The sequence below is a fragment of the Lepidothrix coronata genome, unplaced genomic scaffold (genome assembly GCF_001604755.1).
Source record: "Lepidothrix coronata isolate B3197 unplaced genomic scaffold, Lepidothrix_coronata-1.0 Scaffold233, whole genome shotgun sequence".
Classification (NCBI taxonomy): domain Eukaryota; kingdom Metazoa; phylum Chordata; class Aves; order Passeriformes; family Pipridae; genus Lepidothrix; species Lepidothrix coronata.
In genome coordinates, this window is record NW_016690413.1 from 14,445 (window position 1) to 33,079 (window position 18,635).

At 39.9% G+C, this 18,635-nt stretch overlaps 1 protein-coding gene across 5 annotated transcripts; it reads right to left on the reverse strand.

Moving 5' to 3' along the window:
• Nucleotides 1-1,535: 1,535 nt before the first annotated feature.
• LOC108506959 (scaffold attachment factor B1-like) lies at nt 1,536-18,629 on the reverse strand. Of its 5 annotated transcripts, none has more exons than XM_017834437.1 (21): nt 18,340-18,629; nt 17,443-17,530; nt 15,683-15,747; nt 15,316-15,594; nt 14,129-14,191; nt 13,328-13,355; nt 11,884-12,382; nt 11,405-11,454; nt 10,519-10,619; nt 8,833-8,982; nt 8,634-8,734; nt 8,046-8,182; nt 7,197-7,285; nt 6,518-6,654; nt 5,598-5,891; nt 4,987-5,124; nt 4,190-4,229; nt 3,275-3,387; nt 2,396-2,508; nt 2,155-2,221; nt 1,536-1,931 (listed from the first exon to the last, which is right to left on the reverse strand). In XM_017834437.1, exons 1-21 carry the CDS (start codon nt 18,532-18,534, stop codon nt 1,805-1,807), a joined length of 2,874 nt encoding a protein of 957 aa, XP_017689926.1. In that variant the 5' UTR covers nt 18,535-18,629; the 3' UTR covers nt 1,536-1,804. The 5 variants fall into 5 exon arrangements, 3 of the variants coding, with proteins under 3 accessions (XP_017689926.1, XP_017689927.1, XP_017689929.1); XM_017834438.1 differs by lacking the exon at nt 18,340-18,629 and adding an exon at nt 18,120-18,222; XR_001877901.1 differs by lacking the exon at nt 2,396-2,508 and adding an exon at nt 3,921-3,994 and having other exon boundaries at nt 1,885-1,931.
• Nucleotides 18,630-18,635: the final 6 nt, after the last annotated feature.

The following is an 18,635-nucleotide window of genomic DNA, read 5'->3' on the forward strand; positions in this document are numbered from 1 at the left end:
TGGCCGGGGTCCCTCCCTCACCTTTCGCCGCTCCCCCTCCGCTGCCTTTTCGCCTCCCTAGGCTTCCCCCACCCACCTTTTGGGGTCCCCTTCTCACAGTTTAGGGGTGACCCCCAAGTTACGGGGCGGAGGGCGGGGCGGGGCGGAGACCCTGGCGTGCCCAAGGCGGCTTGTTTTTCCCTTTCATTTCACTTGTCATTTTATTAGTGCCTTTTAAGTTTGCCCGCCTTTATTTTTTTCTTTTAATTTTCTTTTGCAGTTTCTATTTCCTTCTTTATTCCCTTAATTTTTTATTCTCTTTATTTTTCATTTTCTTTTCTTTCTCGTTTGCTTTTTATTTTTTTAGTTCTTAGTCCTCCAGAGAGGAAGAAAGAACACTGCAGCTCCTCTGGGCCACAGAAAGGCTCCCCTGCCCCTCCCTTAAACACAAGGCCTGCAAGGAGTGCCCCGCAAGCCCACTCCGCTCCTGCCAGGCACTGGGGCTCACCCACAGGGGGGCTTTGCCAGCACCCAATGGAAATTTAAATTACAGCCTGGGCAGGAAATTAAAATTACAGTCCAGCAGGACCACTCCTGGCCAAGGCCACCGGTCTGTGCAAGTCAGACCACTGACCACCCGGGCGGGGAGGGGGGCGGGAATCAGGGGCACACTTCCAGCTTTTATTCTCACATTTTAGTGGTGACCCCCAATTCACGGGTCGGAGGGCGGGGCGGAGATTAACCGGTTACCCAAGAAGGGTTGTTTTTCTCTTACATTTCACTTTTCATTTTATTGCCTTTTTAGTTTGCTCGCTTTTATTTTTTTTCTTTAATTTTCTTTCGTATTTTATATTTCCTTCTTTATTTCAGGGGAAATGGCCTTACAATGAGACCGGGGAGATTCGGATTAGAGATTCGGAAAAAATTGGGTGGTCACGCATTGGAATAGGTTACCCAGGGACGTGGTGGAGTCGCCGTTGCTGCAGGTGTTCAAGAGGTGTCCAGATCTGGCGCCAGGTGACGGTTTAGGGGTTACAGTGGCAGTGTTTAGTAACAGTTGGACTGTGATGCCAAAAAATCCGGTCCGAAAAACTGCTCAGAGACTTTTGTATCTTTAAGCAGCAAGGTATTTGTTTATTTAACATTGGGAACAAGCCAGGTCCTGTTTAATTACTCATAATTATTTAATTACTTAGTTACTCATAATCTGCACTCTTTTGATTATGGCCACGAGGTCACAGCAGCAGTCACCTGGCCAGAAGCACCAGGGGTGCTCCACGAAGCTCCACGTGCTGGCCCTCAAGCGTCCACAGCCATTGTGGTGCAGCATGGCATTTCCACACCAGGAAGGACTCTCTGTTCCCGGTGGAGAATTAAACAAGGAAACGCATTGATCCTTCCTCTCTCAAATGCAGGTAAGGAGATACACATCCACAGTGTCACAGATTTGTCACTTCACAGTGACAAAAGCACAGTGCTAAAAGCAGATGGTGTCTTCACCAACTTTTACATCCCTCATAAGAGGCATATTGCCAAAGACTCTAGAAACAACGAAGTAGTAGCCATACACTGATTTTATTATTTTTGAAAAATGGAATGCTTCACTTACAGAAATTCAGGTGATGTTTGACAAACACCACGTTCATTAGAAACAAAAGAAAACAAAAAATAAACCAAACCAATTTGACATAGTATTTGACTACAATGCAGCAGCAGTCTTGCTCTTTTATAATCACAAATTCAATGTGAGCCTGGTTAATAAAATTCCTGACCACTGTAATCTGGTATTAAAAAAAAAAAAACCAAACATATATGTACAGCGCTTTCAGTAGCGGCGGCTAAAACGGGGTTCAGTCAGTCTGTTTGTCCGTTCCTGGCCCGCAAACACACCTTGGATTCCAGTACTCTGCAGCATCTGGCTCTGGTTTCCAACTTGTGTAAAGCTTCCACGTCTAAAAATAAGGCCAGACAAATTGAACATTGCCCAGAAAAGTTAATACTACTGTGACTCTGAGAAAAGATGTGTGTTTAGTTTGTTTTTGGTTTTTTTTCCCTTGCCAATCCATTGTTAAGCAGAAACTGAAAGTATTTTTCACAACTGACACAGGAATTTGTTTTATAGAGATCAATCAACTATTACAAAAACATTATAAGCACTCTGACAGAAATTCTTACCCAGACATCCCTCCTCGATTCATCCCATGGCCTGGTCCTGACTGACCAGGCATGCTTCTATCACCACCTAATTTAAAAAGAAAAAAAAAGAAAAAATACAGGCTTTTGTGTTTTCCTAATAAAAAAGTCACCTTGTTCCCAGAATTTCATTTGCTTTCTTAGTAATTTAACTACCACTAGAAGTTCAGCAGCAGTAATTCACAGAAAAAACCACAATCACACTGGTAAGCAGCAAGTGTACCTTGCCATCTCTCATGATCCCGTCCCATCATTCCTCCATCCACATTTCCCTGCCATGTACGATCTTGATGCCCCTCTAACTTTCGACCATGATCTCCCCAGTCACGTCCATCTCTTAAAAAAATAAAAGAACATCTTCTAGGTATGTCCCCTATCCATTTAGCAGCATAGGGTAAAGCCAAACACCATACCCCATACAAAAGTGTGTTAAATGGTTAATCAAGCTGTAGCTATAGCCACCCAATCATCACAATAAAAACTGGTCAAAGTGGAACAATGAGAAACTTGCTGAACAGCATCCTTCACACAACAAAACTTGTCTTTCTGACCTATAGAGACATCACTGATATTGCAATGGACTGAAATACTTGGACATGGAACAATTCATTGGCTGCCATTTCTCCGTCTGGTGTATTTAGACAGAACTGAACATTATGCATCTGGAATATGCCCAGCTTGACCAACCGGTTTAAAGAGAAACCACTATGATTCTACATGAGTCAGTCCTCCACCCCCACCACTGCAGAGACTCTCACTCAATTTCCTTAAAACCTGACCACTAGCCATAAATGAGACTTTCGTAGGCCTTACTAGAGCATCTGGTATGTGACTAAATCTCACCTGTAGACACGAAAGTTATTTACATGAGAACCACAGCTATAAGTTAACTGAGCAGCATTTCTTTATTCACTACAATGCTCCATTCTCCTGATGCATGTGGGAGCTACACATGTGAATTTCTTGCTCCTCCAGGTGCTCAAAGAAACTGCCTGGAGAAAGGATTCACACTTGTCAAACTGCTTCCGCTGTCATCCTTCAAAGGTTCACTGAGCACTAAAATTTTAACTACAATCCCTTCCCTTATTTCACAAGCACTAACCGGGTTTGTGGGGGTATCCCTCTCCCTTCATTCATTCTTCTGTCAGACCCATAGCCACCCCAACTATCCCGGGAGTGACGATCAGGCCCTCCATGGCGTTCATCCGGGTAATGCTGAAAGGCAAATGGTACTCAGTTATGCTAAGAATCAACATGGGTTTTCTTTTCTGATTGCAAAAATTCAGCTTCTTGGATGTTGCCTTCCTATCAGCTGTCAAAAAACAAAATGGTAGCAAACTCATTTTTTTTAACTGGTTCCACTGTTGCTACTGTGCAGGGTTCACTCTAGGCATTTATTTTGTTTCACAGCTCATATTCTGCTCTGCTCACTGGTGGGAGAAGTCTGTTTGTTAAGGTTTTTTTAAGGCTTACATTCTGGCTCCAATTGTTAATTTTTACATAGATTATCTGCCTACTTCCCACCTCTCTTCAGAAGTGAAAGCTTTTGAATACCTTTGTGGTATTGGTTTTCACACCTGTCCTTTTATCTGTCCAAGTCATCTGCCTTGTTTCATTATGGCACTAGTTATTTTCTAAAAACCATTCAGATAAATGTGACAGAAGGGATCCTTCACCAGCTAAGAAACTACAGCAACTATCTCTTAACACCTAAGATGGTTAACCAGAAAACTTTTATTGCAACATACCAGCCTGAAAGGATGCTGTACCGTAGCTCCCATCGCTCGGAGGTTTCCCCCTGCCCGTATCTGTGGCTACCACCCTAGCAAGCAGATAACATAGTAACTTACTTTACGCACATTAGCGTACAAAATTAGTTGCTGCTTGAACATCTGCTCAGTTTAAACCCAGTGGTGACTGCGTTTAAGAACTAGGCTGCACGAGCACTGTGTTCTTTCTGCTTTGGAGTCAGCTTGATTGGCTTTTTCACAGAAGCGGTTATTTGGTTCTAACGCACCTGCCCATCTCGATCTGGTATTCCTCTTGTACAGTCTCTTCTGGAACAAAAAAGGGCAGTTTCAGTTTAATCAACACAGTAATCATAATTCCAATGTCTGCATGAAATAGCGCACAAAAATTTATCTTCATTAGGCTGTAAATCTGGATGCCAACGTTTCTTTAGTGGCAAGATACTCAAAGGAGTTGCTTCATAGCATAAAAAGAGATGAAAGTAGCATCTATCACTGTAACATGGGCAAGCAAAGCATCACTGAGGCATGGTCATGTACTCAGTGATACCCACAGAGAATACTGAGTGAACCTACCAGTATCAGAAATGAGTTACAAGGCAAAAACAAAGTAGTATGGCTTTCACCAAAGATCCTTTGAGAGCAAAACAGAAGTCTCAATGGCACTATGCAGAAAACATGTTTCCATTCTGTGGAGCTAAAAATCTGCATTAGCCAGGCTGCAAAGATGAAAATACAGAAAGTTTTAAAGCAAAAGACTAAGTCTTAGGCTGAGGAACAGGGATTCACAAACCAGACTTGCATACATCGAGAGAAGCTGTAGTATCTCCATTAGCATCATGGCAGACTACATTAGGACTTGGTTTACAATCTTTATGCAGCCTCTTTCTGGTATGTCCATAACCCATGAAAACAAAGGATTGCAAGCACATACGAAATTAGACATGAGAAATGCACAAGGGTCATTTGTTTTACTCTTCTGACACCCTTCAAGCCATTAGGTAAGCCACAAAAAGACACTAGATTTCCGTAAAGGTTTAGGAAGAAAAGATACTGCCTTGCCAACCTGTCCAAACAATGATCTTGGTATCGTCCACGATCCCTGTGGTCAAAGTCGTGGAATCGGTCTTGACGACTGAATTCAGAATGATATCTATCATCTATTGCCATTCGCTTCGCCTCTGGCCAGTACGGGTCATCTCGCCTGCAAAGGTGGTCACCGTTAGTAGTAATCGCAAAACGATCTTCCCTTTCCTGCTCTCTTGATATCAAACCTATCCAATTACCTAAACTATTACTTTTTATTTCTAATTAAAAACCTATGGGCATTAAGAAGGAATCACATTTTGGTTTCAGAGAAAACCAGGTGTACTGACACTATACACAAAGCTTAATTTCAGCACAGTGCTGATGTGAGAATGAGTATCTGTTCCCACTAGCAATCCTGCTTTAGAGTTGATACAGTTACTATTCTTGGTCACTCCTCTCTGAGAAATAAGAATAAACCTCCTGTAATAAAACACTGCTTACAAGTATACAAGCACAACATTTCTCCTCTTCAAGATTGCTATAAAGTGTTAAAAGCAACGTGTAAATAGTCCTTCAGCTGTGAGCTTCCGTGGCTGCTTTATCAAGAGTACTCTGAAGAGTTTGGAATGTCACTGCCATTATCATTACCTGCCATCAGGATCATAAGGCCTTCTCATGGCAGATCGCCGTTCCTGTTCATAACGTAGCTGCTCCTGCTGACGTCGCAGCTCTTCCCTCTCTCTCTGGATTCGCTCCTGTTCTCGTCTCCTTTCCTGCTCTATGTGCATTCTTTCTCTCTCCAACCTCTCTCTCTCCAAGCGCTCTCTGTCAAGACGCTGCCTTTGAAATTCCAGTCGTTCTCGTTCTCTCTGGAGCCTCTGTCTTTCATCCCGTTCATGAATAGCTTGAAGACGTTGCTCTCGATCTCGCCTCTCTCTCTCTCTAATTTAAAAAAGATACTTTGTTTTAAATTGAGAATCTTAAGTCTAAGCTTTACTGCTTCTTTGTTTTGGATGGGGTTTCTTGTTTGCTTTTGCTCTTTCGTTTGTAAAGTTTCTGTGTTCTTACCACTAGCTGCTTAAACTCGAATTATCTCTTCCCAATTAAATAACAGCAGCTTAGATTACGGGAAAGTAAAAAAGTCCACATGAAAAAAGCAAAGATAAGCATTTGAAAAGTGTCTAAGAAACACAATATCTACTCTAAGACAGGTCTGAAAAGGCTTTCATAGAGAGCATGTCCTAAGACATAAGTCTGACAAACAAAAAGTATTTACAAGATTACAGGGAAAAACCAAGTATGGAAATTCAAATCTGACCAAGTGGAACACAAAACCTACAAAAGTCTCCTGAAACACACAGGTTGAGAACATTGATTTCAATAGTAAAATCCTTCATTGTCTGGTATTATGTCTGTTTTACCAAGAGATTAATATCAAATCAATCTGAGATACCACTCTTGGAGGGTCAGCACAACACTACTTTGCATGCCTGTTCAAAACACAAAACACGTAAGGGAGGTAAAAAGAAATACCACTCAAAGTTTAGAACAAAACTGGGAAGACTCACCGGCGTCTTTCCGTTTCCCTGATTTCTCGCTCCCTCTGTCTCTGACGTTCACGTTCTCGCTGTTCTTTGATTTTATCAAACGATAAAATATCTTGCTTTTCTTTGCTCTCAGATTTGCGATCCTGGCTTTTTGTACTCTGAGTTGAATCAAAACAATACATTAGCTTAATACAGTGCATTTTTAGCTAAAATTCCTAGGTAAATGCCTACTTTATGTCAACCTGAACAAAACAGACTATCATACCTTACAAGAGGCAAACAATGTTGGAATGCCAGGAAAAAGTAGGCGAGGGAAAAGTATCCCAAATTTGGCTAAAACTTCTCAAGCATTTAAATACATATCAATACTAGGAGCACATGACCTGACTTGCACTGATGGCAAATAATACAATACTTTTATGGTCATCAGTAACTGTATTTCAAACCTGGGGAAAGACATCCTAACAACATTTTCATATTGCAATTCTACTTCTTCAACTAGGACAGCAGTGCAAAACTATAAAGAAGGGGAAACAGAAACATTTACCCTTTGCCACACCATTAACACCCTAATACTTTCCAGAGACTGATAAAAGGATGAATGTGCCAATATGCAAGGCAAAAACCCCTTCAACTATAAGCGTATAAAGCTATCCGACACCTATTTTTACACAAAAGCTTCTCTGAAAGTTGGACTTACCCTCTCTTTTGATGCAGAGGTTTTTACACTAATAACTGGCTCTCCTTTAGATTTATCCATTACGACTGTCCTTTCGGTTCCTCGACTCGCTGGAAAACCAAATACATCAAAAAATAAATAATACACAAAACATTCAACAATTCATGCAAGATTTAAAACTGTGAAGACACTAAACAGTAAAAAGTTATTTTATTGAGGTTTTCAATTACTTACGGAACTTATTTATGATTTAAATAGCTTACCAAGATTTGGCCAAGTTGAGGATGGGGGCAGTAAAGCTACCACAAAATTACAGTAGTATTTTCTGGCAGGGATGACAAAGAAAGCAAATTTAATTTAATTCTCCTGTCTGCAAAATACATCCCTTTGCCACAGTTTAAAAAAAAAAAGGGGGGGCACACAGAACTACACACTGTGTCGGGTCTAAATCCAGTGATAGTTCCATAAAACTCACAGTTTAACGTTTGGAGTAGTTAAAGTCCAGTAATTACGAAAGAATGCCAGTAACTTACAGCAAAGTTAAGTCAAAGTTTTCAAGGTATTTTCTGATGTTGGTTTTTGTACACTAAGAAAACCTCAGTCTTACTAAGCTTCGTGGTCTTTTTACCGAATTAGCAATCACATCTAATAAGAACACTGAGGTTTGCAGAAGCTGAAATCTATGAATCAGCTGCAAATTCTGAATGTTTATACTTGTTCTTCCATTTCCTATCAAGCTGGAAAAGGAAATCTTTTCGGATGTAAAGTAAAAGTTTTGTCACGGCCACCATATTCTCCGCACCAATTTTTAATTGTTTTTTTCTGAAACAAGTGTCTTTGAAAACATTTCTGAAAGACAGCTAGCATTACCCGATTTGCTTGCCCTAGATCTATCAGAAGATCCAGCCTTTTGTTCCTCTTTCTCTTTTCCTTCTTTTTCATCTTTTTCTGATTTCTTAGCATCATCTTTTCTGTCGGTCTTCTCCTCCTTCTTAATACCAACAGATCTACAAAAAGAAAAATGCCTCTTTCAAAAGCAACAAACCACTTGAAAAACAAATATTTGAAGTATCACTTCCTAACCACACCAACAGTCTATCAAGAAGACAGACTAAATCATAGAAATATTTGCCAGTTAAAAGAGGAGACCAAGACGGAGTCAGATCAGAGGACAAGTGACTGATAAAAATAAGGGTTTATCTAGAAAGGAGCTGATTTAGTATCTCCAATTATAACAAATTTTGATACTAACCCTAAAGAGCTTTGTATTTCTGAGCAGAGGCCAATTAAGATGGCCTTGCTGCTGAAGAACATCAATTTCAAGTTTTCAAGTATTACTCCTATTTCAGATGCAATATGAAAATCAAGATTTATCACAGTTACTGTTCATCTTGGTCACATGCCTGTATTTCAAATGAGTGGTCTTTAAATGTAGAAAAATACAAAACAGCACTTTACTTCTCAGATTTGGACTCTGCAGAATGGTGCCTGTCTTTTTCCTTCCTTGTTTCACCTTCCTTTTTGTCTGAAGGCTTTTTTCCAGCTGGTTCATTTTTTGCCTAGAAATTTAGCCAGAAATAATTTTATAGTGAGAGACAGACATTAAAGTTGCATTCTTTTATTTTTATTACACTGTCATGAAATAACTACCACTTACCTTTTCCACAGAAATCATTTTGCCATGTAGTTCTGTTCTGTGGAGATGATTAATACATTTAGTGGCTTCCTCAGATGTTGACATTGTTACAAAGCCGTAGCAGCGAGCACCAGGACTGCGAGCATTTGTCACTACTTTTGCACCGACCACCTTTGTGGGGGAAATAAAAAAAAAAACAAAAACAAAAACAACAACAACAACAACCTGTGTTTGCAGATCTGTCACTAAAATTCTAATTTAATCGCCATTTCATGGAAGCATTGAATGGTCTAGGTTTGAAACGACCTTTAAGAGCCGTCTAGTCCAATGCCCTGTCATGGGCAGGGACATCTTCAACCAGTGCAGGTTGCTCAGAGCCCCACCCAACCTGGCCCTGAATGTTTCCAGTGATGTGGCATCTACCACCACTCTAGGCAACCAGAGTTCCAATGCCAGTGTTTCCACCACCCTCATCATAAAAAATTTCTTCCTTATATCTAGTCTGAATCTATCTCTTTTAGTCCAAAACCATTTCCCCTTGTCATATCGTTTCAGGCCCTACTAGAACTCTGTCCCCCACCTGGTAGACAGCACCTCTGTCTACCAGTACTACACAGTATAGCACCTATCCACTTTTAACAGGCAGGAATTATGCTCAGCACAGAAGATTCCATCAGTATTCTCAGAAGAACACATCACTAGGCTTGTCTGACAGACAGCAAAAGAAAGGTCATTGTTTTAACTTGACCTCTATATTGTTGGGCCAGCCGTGTTCTAGAAGTGCCTCACTAAAGACTACTACACAGAGTATGATGTGAGCAATGGTTACGCCCATGTCAACAGAAATAAAGCATGGCAGAAAAGGTTCAAATTTAACATTGTTACACATGTTCACAAAAAAGTATAAAATTAGCACAACATTCCATGAAACAGCTAACTCCAATCATAGAACAGATTGTTGATTACAGCTCTGCTGAAAAAGAGACCACTGTCATAATCAGCTGACAAAATTCATCTTCAAGTCGCTGAGCAAATCAGTAACTGAAGGAAGATATCTATATAGAGATATATATAGGTATAGATATGGAAAGTGGGGAGTGTAATAATTAAATAAAACTGAAAAAAGCAAAATTACTACCATTTTCTTTTTTCTTTCAGCACATCTGTGCTAGTTGCAATCCACAGATGACAATCTCATAACAGCCAGAGGCACGCACTTAGCGAGACAAACATTTAATACTGCATTCAGAAATGTATTTGGCAGAAGGGCAGATAGTCACACAAGGAGTTTCTTTCCACAATTGTGGCTCTTGTATGCTAGTGGGCACCGCAGAACAAATGGAAGCCTGCCCTCAAAAACTAGATTTCTCAAAGGAATACTTCTTGAAATGGAAAAATTTAAACCAGCTCTCAAGAGGTGTAATTAGATTACAGAACCCCACATGACAATCTACCAGTCTCTCCTATTAAGAACTGCCTCATTTTTGCAGGTATCTGCACAGATATTCTCTGCAAACTGGTTTTCTCCTCCCCACCCCTCCTTTTCAGACAACCTTCTTTATGAAGTATGCTACTTTCAGATACAGAGTTTCAAAATAACGCAAGGAAGTTAAGTACTTAGCTACCCAAATATTCATCAGGGAAAATAAGATCTAAATTTAAGGTCAGCCTTCAAATGGTCTGCTAATTTACATATCCACTACATACCTTTCCATACTTGCTGAAAAGATTCTTCAAATCTGTAGCTCTAGTAGAGGATGAAAGTCCACTAACCCACAAATTTCTGCCAGAACCACTACCCACACGGCCTGAGGTACAAAAAAGCCAAACACAAAAGACCATGTGGCAGACAAATGCAACAGTGCAAAACCAACTTCTTTTCCTCATAAAACTTTCCAAATGCAATTTCACTCCTACCTCTTCCATTCATTCTTAAAATCGATACACTGGAGCCTGCAAAAATTAACTTCTGAAGTACAGGCTTACTGTGCATTTGAACAGTCTTAATGTGTTTTTAGAAACATATTTTCTTCCTGTATTTCAATCACTTTTAGGAGAATTACAAAGTAATAAATGTTAATTCACAAGAGGCTCGTTATTTAACCAAGAAAACCAAAAAACCAACCAGCAAACAAACAAAAACAAACAAACAAAAAAAACATCCCAAAAAAGCAAAAACCAAACTTTTTGGTCAGCAAGGTTACAGAAGTTACATGAACTGAAATTTTTTTAAGCTATACTTTGAAGGCCTGTGTGACAAGTGCATTGCAGGTTCACTGAATTAACAGTCCTCACCAGAACTGCCACATAGAGTATAAACCTAGAGATTTAGCGATCTGTTAAGATTTTTCAGACAAATCCTGGTCTTTCAGGTACCTAATACCATTCATGAAGCTAGTGGAATTCCAATATAACTATTACAATGAAGACAGGCATGTGGTTAAAGAATGAACAAGACACAAAAAGAAGCAGTGTTAACTCAGAAGTAACTGTTAGATTTGACCCCATAACGTTTTTATTTCCGGTCCTTTGCACATTAAAAACAAACAAACAAACAAAAAAACCACACACCACAAAAAACATAGGTACATACCTTTCTCATCTTTTGAGATTATCTTCCTATCTCTGTTCTCCTCAACAGGGCTAGAGACAAAATATCATATTATTCAACCAACTGAATGCAAATAGAACATTAATTCTAGATAGTTTACTAAAATTGGATACCTACCAGTAAATTAGTTTCAAACTAAACACTATATATGCAAATTTATAGAAGAATGACAGGAAATAGGGATTTGTACCCGTAAACAGACAATTCTGTTTTGCATATGACAGAAATAAGAGTAATTTGGGAAAACAACCTTTGAAGGTTGAGGAAGGAAAGAAATCAAACCCATTGTGTTTAAAAAAAAAATTAAAAATATCTGCACATGGAGAAATAAAACACACTCTTTAGGAATAGGCTACAATTTCATCAGTCTCGGTGGCCAATTGAAGGAAACAGCTTATTCGCATCACTTAACGACCAACGATAAAAGATAGCATCTGGTCTATAACGGAGAAAAAACAAACCTCTTTTTCTGATCACCGCCCTCACTGGCTGAGGACTCTTTAGTAGCAGGGGATTCCTCAGAATTAGCTTTGTCTTCTGTTCTCTTGGCATCTTCTTTGCTATCTTTGGCTTCAGGACCTGCGCCTTTTGCCGCTGTTTCCCCACTAGAGGCTTCCAGGCCTTGGGAGCGTTTGCTACTCTGATCGCTTAGGGTCTCTACTACTAAAGATTCAGAGTCCGGCTTCTCTTCCTCTAGTGTCTGTTCACATGTCTCCCCTTTTGCTACAACTAAACGCTTTGCTTCCTTCCTTGCCATAGCTTGTGCCGATTTGCTGTCCAAATCTAAAGCATCTTCCTCCAACTGAGCGGCAGCAAGAGCGTCCTCTTCCTCCGCCAGCCTCTTGCCTGGCACCGCGATACTTGCTTCCTGTGCATGTGGCCGCTCCACTTCGGAAGTTTCTTCGTTAAGTACTTCAGATTTACAAGTTTCCCCCAAAATGTCGAGTATTTTCTCATTTTCTACGGATTTAACAGGAATAGAATGGCACAAGATTTAATCACCAGGGAAATACAGCAATCACAAATGTGGAACTGGCATGGCTGCCACACTAACACCAAGAGAACTTCTAAGCTACACAGAGATTGGAAAACCCTAGTGTACACAGTGTTAAAAGTACTATGCTAACTGCTTTCTGACAAACTACCAAATCAGCCCTAAAACGATAACAGGGAAGAAAAATGCCCCCACAGATTTAACAAAAAACTTCTGGCTCATCCTCCATATTCTTCATTAAATCCTTCAGCTTTTTCTTCTCAAGTTAGCTTCGAGAGTCCCAGATGCTTAACTGAACGTATCAAGGCACTGAGAGTTCAATTTCCAAATTTCTGTGAATTTCCTTTAGCAGACAGTCCAACATGAGAACTGGGCATCTTCTGATGGTGCACGAGTGTGTTTGCAGTCCAGAAAGCGAATAGGATCCGTAGTAAATTCCTGTGATGACAGTGTATTCCTTCTTCTGAAGTCCCGTCACTCTTTAATGTCTGTTCTGTACCAGAGTTTTGTACTACCTGCACTCCTGCATTATGTTTATAGAACTGCTGTACAGTGCGATATCACAAGATCTGTTTTCAGAACCTTTACATCTTTAAGGCTCGCTCCTTAACTCCACTCTGTAGTAACAGTTCTATGGAATCATTCCATTGCATTAAACACATTTTCAAAAGGTGGGTTATTCACAGATCTGGTGATATGACTAGGTTTCCAATCTCTATGACCCTGCATTGACCTGGACTGTCCACCATAAAAATGAACACTACAGTAATACATTTAAAAAAAAAGCAAATAGGGACGCAAAAAGCCTAAATGAAGAATGAAACTGTTTAAATGCCCAAGATTGTTTTTTCATTAAAAAAATACCAAAAAAACCCAAAAATACCAACCAAACAGAAAACCCCAAACAGTACCTGGCTCCAAAGGTAACTCTTCAAGTTCCTGCAGTGAGAAAGATTTTAAAAAGGAGAAATATCACTATTTCATAAGATGTCAAGCTGTTTTTCTGAATGACACCTTTCAACCACCCAATACACAGCAGAATTTAACAGAAGTGTTACTATGATTTAACCTATTTCAGCTTTGAAAACGTTGAAATTTCTCAGAAGGTTTAACATGAGTTTTTACCATCCTCAAAGTTTTAGGAACTGTGTAAAAACTTTAACGTTTCTCAAATTCAGACATCTGTTGAACACATGGTACACATTCACATCGGTAAATAAATCAACAAACATAAGCTGCACGGAGAAAACTTTATCTTCATGTTACCCTTCTTTACAATGTACTTTGTGACGTCTCCTTTCTGAAAACAAGATCAATAGAAACACCAGGTTCACCTGGAGCTAGTGTCCTTAACTTACCACGAGCGATGTGGAACCAAGGTCAGTATTTCAGGAACAGTTTCAGCTTTCTTGACAACATGGGATACCTCCACTTTTAATGGAAGTTAAATATAATGTAAAGCACTGAGTTGGTATATACGTCAGATAAAAGGAATCAAATCTACCACCAAACTCAGTATGGTACGTATATCACATATACATATACACATCCTGAGAGATAGATCTTTGTACATACGAGTAAATTAGAAAGGCCTTAGTTCCTATTCTTTGCAGAGTAAGAATGCGCCCACTGCGTACTTCCTGTACATACAGTTTCAACATATAGCTTTATATGGGGGGTTTTTTTGTAAAGAAAAACTGGCTACAATTTACCTTTATTATGGTTAAATCTGATGAAGAAGCATCTAAACTGTTTCCAACATCTTCAAACTCTACCTTTAAAAAAAAAACAGATGGAAGACATTTTGTTATCTATAAAAGAATATTGTCAGTGAAACCGGAATGAGAAACCCAAGATTTTAGTTTCACTGACAACCGGTATTAAACAAATATATCTAGTACACAAAACAACCAATAAAGGTAAAAACGGAGCAATGACCCTCAAGATTTTTCTTGATCTCCACTGACTGGATAAGCTTTCTCATTACGTCTTAACTATGTTGGTCAGCTCACACAAATCTTTTAAGTATGGAGATTCCAACAGAAAACTTCCTCTGACTTATATCTCTGTTATTTACAGCAACATAAAGCCAAAAAGTCTATGTAACTCGATAACTATTTCCTTCTTCTGTGGTAAAAAGCAGACCACAGGAGGTGGCCTGGCCTCAAGCAATTCAGTCACTGAAAAAAACCTACTTTCCCTGTATTTCTATTTGACTCGTGCAGGACAAGGATATGCTGTGGGATAGGGGGTCAAACTTATCTCCGAACTTTCAGATCACGACAAGGGAACCACACAGCTTTAGAATCTTGTAGTCTGGACTTATGACACAATGTGTGTGCACAACAAAGAGCTACACTCCCTCTTAGATGGGGCAGAAATAACTTTCTTAAAATGCTGTGTTGTACATTTCAGGAGATACACACTTGATTCCAGATGAACGTGGAAAGCCAACATAAAAATACTTTCAATAACTAAAAAAACTGCAAGACCCAATCTTAACAAAAAAATAACATAGAATATAGCTTCCTGAATGTTGCTGTTCAATTGAAGAGAACAAAATAAGCTATAGTATTTGTATGCCTCACATGTTCTCTAAAATAAAGATGTCAAAATGGGAATGTAAACGTAAGGTGAATCAGAGTTCAAAGCATGATTAAAAACAAATGCTTTCTGGACTGCTATTAATTCATACAGTCAAGTGCCTACAAACAACATCTAAGTATTTTAAAATTAAGAATCATATTTTCACAAATATGTAAAGGAATAAGCAATGGCCATAAAAACCAGTAGAGTCCCAAATCGTTCCAAATATTCTTTAGCTACCATTGTGCTATTTAATTCATAAGTAAATAAATTTAAAAAGAAATCTGATTCCACACACATAAGAGATGCATACCATCACTATTGGTATTTCTCTTGATTCTTCTTTAATTTCTGAAAATTGTGGGGATGCCTCCAAGTTACCTACAGCATACTGTGCAGGCTGATCTGGAAATTCTTTCACTTCTGCATCAGCATTTTCTTTACTATCAGACAGCGAGTCAAGAATATTATGAGCACTGTAATCCTCTCCGCAATCTACCACATTTCCATTATCTATTTCAGCTTCATCTAACACACTAATATCCATCATGTCAATATCCTGCAAGTTATCCAAACTTGCTTCAATATCGTCCTGTAAAAAGAAAAAAAGTACATGTAATAGTCATTGCAACTTAAAAGCAATGCTGTCATTACTTTGCTTCAAACCCAGCCTCACATACCTGCCCATCTCCCGAGTCCTCTTCCAGGCCATTGTCTTCTACTCCCTCTTCCTCTGGTCTACGTCCTAACAACATTACAATCGTTAGAATGAAAAGACAGTAAATATACATGTGCTCTTCAAGTTTTACTTTTTCATCAAAGCTGGTATTCCCTTCAATTTAGTTATCTGCTCTACCCTTATTTTCCACAACCAAGCATTCGTATGCCATACCAGTTCAGTAACTTGACACACATGCTACAGCCCAATGTCTGGCAAGAATTCAAGTAGCACCACTGTGCACTCCCCAGAACGTTTGGCTCAGCTGAGATTGCAGCAATTTATTATCTCAACTTTCGTTTCTTTACAGACATTTACTAGAAATAAAAAAAAAAGCAGCCAAACAAAAAACACAATGCAAACCAATGAAAAAAACCCTCTCTCTGTGAGTATTACTGCATTGCTCTGTGCACCAGCTGGACTTCCCATATCACAACTGCCGCTACCGAAAACAGCATGCCAGCTTCAGCGTGAAATGGTAACTCCTCAAGCTCAGAGCTAAGTAGTTGTTTCATTTTTTATGAATTCTATTTTCCTCAAAAACTACAAGCAGACTGCAATTAAAAGGTGAAAGGAGCTTCAAAGCCAAGAGGATCATTTCATTTATTTCCATCCCAATACTAAAAGTGCTGTAACACGTTAAGTATTTTTCTGAGACTTGAAAACTAATGTGATTATCAAAAATCTCTGCTTTTACCCACAGCTGTGACATTTGCTCTCTATCTGCTCAAGATTTCACATTTTAGTCTGCAAGCAATTGCACTATCACTCCAAATGGGATGTAACAACAAAAATTTGGATCAAACAAATTAGTTGGCAAAACATTTGAGTCTCATCTCACAAATTTACATTTTGTTTAAGTCAAAGTTAGAAATAAAAATACTTAATCTAACCTAGTTATTCTGCTTAGCTCTAATACAAAAACTTTTAACAGTATTTGATCACAAAAGAAGATGAAACTGTGCTAATTAACTAATTCCAGAAAAAGAGTAGACTATTTTTTAAAAATAAGGATTATATAAGACTGTCTCACCGTTAGAAAAATCAAGCATAAAGCCCCGAAAACACACTTGATTTCACATATTGATTAAAAACTAGTCTTCTGTGAACAAAAATGTGACTGCTATTAGCTATGAAGCCTAACCATAACACTACAGAGGTTATCTTGCAGTTGCTAGAAACTTCATTTCTACCTCAAAAAAAAAAAAAATCCCTTTTATTTCTCAAAAATGAAGGTACAGTCACATGAAAAACCAAATTACCTATTTTAAAAATAGAGACACTGCTTTAGTGTTACTTAGTAACGTCTGCTACAAATTTCAGGGAATGCTGAGAAGAAACCAACAGATCCTTCAAGTAGACCATTTCCTGCCTTATTAAATTACATTAAATTCTGTGAATAAATGACCACTAACCATACCACCCATCCCTGGAAACCTGAGCACAGACGTGAAGAAGACTACCAGTAACATGGGATTAAAGGTCCGAACCAAGGAACAGAACGTTCAGTTGTGCTTAATTTCTTCCAGAAAACCATTTTTACTCAAATCTGGCTCAGGCAAGTAACATTAGCTACAGCTTTGAGACTGCAAAACATTTAGCAACAGTGTCCAAAATAAAATCAAGCAAAAAGAAAAACAGAGAAAAGGTTCCATTTCATGAGTACAGTTGCTTGAAAACTCAAGGGAGATAGGGTGGAGATTCTCTCTAACTGCCCTGTACCTTTGCTGCTTCTTTTTGGAGTTTTCTTCATGATACTTTCTGAAACCACTGGAATTTCATCAGGATTCCCTCCTTCCTCCTCAATAGCCTAGTAAAAGGAAAAGACAAAGGTAGATATGAAGATAGACATAAAAAATTTCATTTGTGTATTTTTGCTGAGTTTCAGAGTTGGACACTAGAGGCTGAAAAATTTCAAAACAAGAATCTGGTGCTTAGAATCAGCAACTTGGATATGCAAATGAAGAACCACCAGCTCAAAGTAACAAGTATGGAGAAAACAGTAGCATGTTGGTGTAAAGCTTCTGGAAAGCAGTCAAAAGTCAATCATACAGCATTTGCAACTGTGCACTGCTGTGATAGAGTGAGAACTTCGCCTCTAGGAGACAGTAAGCATCAGTTTGGTGAAGGTGTTCCGCATTCTCCTATAACATACCAAACATTCTGATACAGTGTACAGGCTACCAACTAGAAAGCCACAAAAATACCAGTACGCAACAAAAGCCTAGTGCACAGCGTACAGAAGTATAAATGCAGGAACTGAGTGGAAGGCGGAAAATTCATACTAAAAACACTTGGGCCGAATGCCACAGCAGACCCGCTGTGCTGTACGGGTCTAGGATATCGGGAGCTGATTCGCCGCGTAGATGAAAGCGCCCGGCTCGCACACAAACACCCACCGCACTGTGTGACAGAAGGGCTCGCTCCTGGGATGGCCAAGCGCAGAGTCTCCCCCGTCAGGCACAGAGCGGTCGCAACGGTTTCCGCGGAACTCCCGCTCCCGGCGCAGCCCCGGCCCCGCCGTTCCTCGGCCCTTTGGCGCCATTTTCCTCGGCATGCCCGCCGTGCTCGGGTCACGCCGGCTACACCCGCCCCTCAGGCGCGCGCCTCCCCGCTCACCCTCCTGAGCCGCTCCATGAGGACGCTCTTGTTGCCGCCGCTGTCCAAATTACGATGCTTGAGCTCGGCCCGCAGGTCTATCACGCGCAGCTCGCTCAGCGGCCGCCGCCGGTTTTCGGACTCCGAACGGGGAAATCCGAGCCCACACAGGGACGCAGGCTCTCCCTGCCCCGCCGTTGACTGACTCTCCGCCATGGGCCGTCGTTTCGAGTCGCGCTCGCAGGGTGAAGCGGGATAAAAACAACGCGGAAAAGCCGTAGCACAAAATGGTGGAAAACCGGGACTCGGGGGGGGGG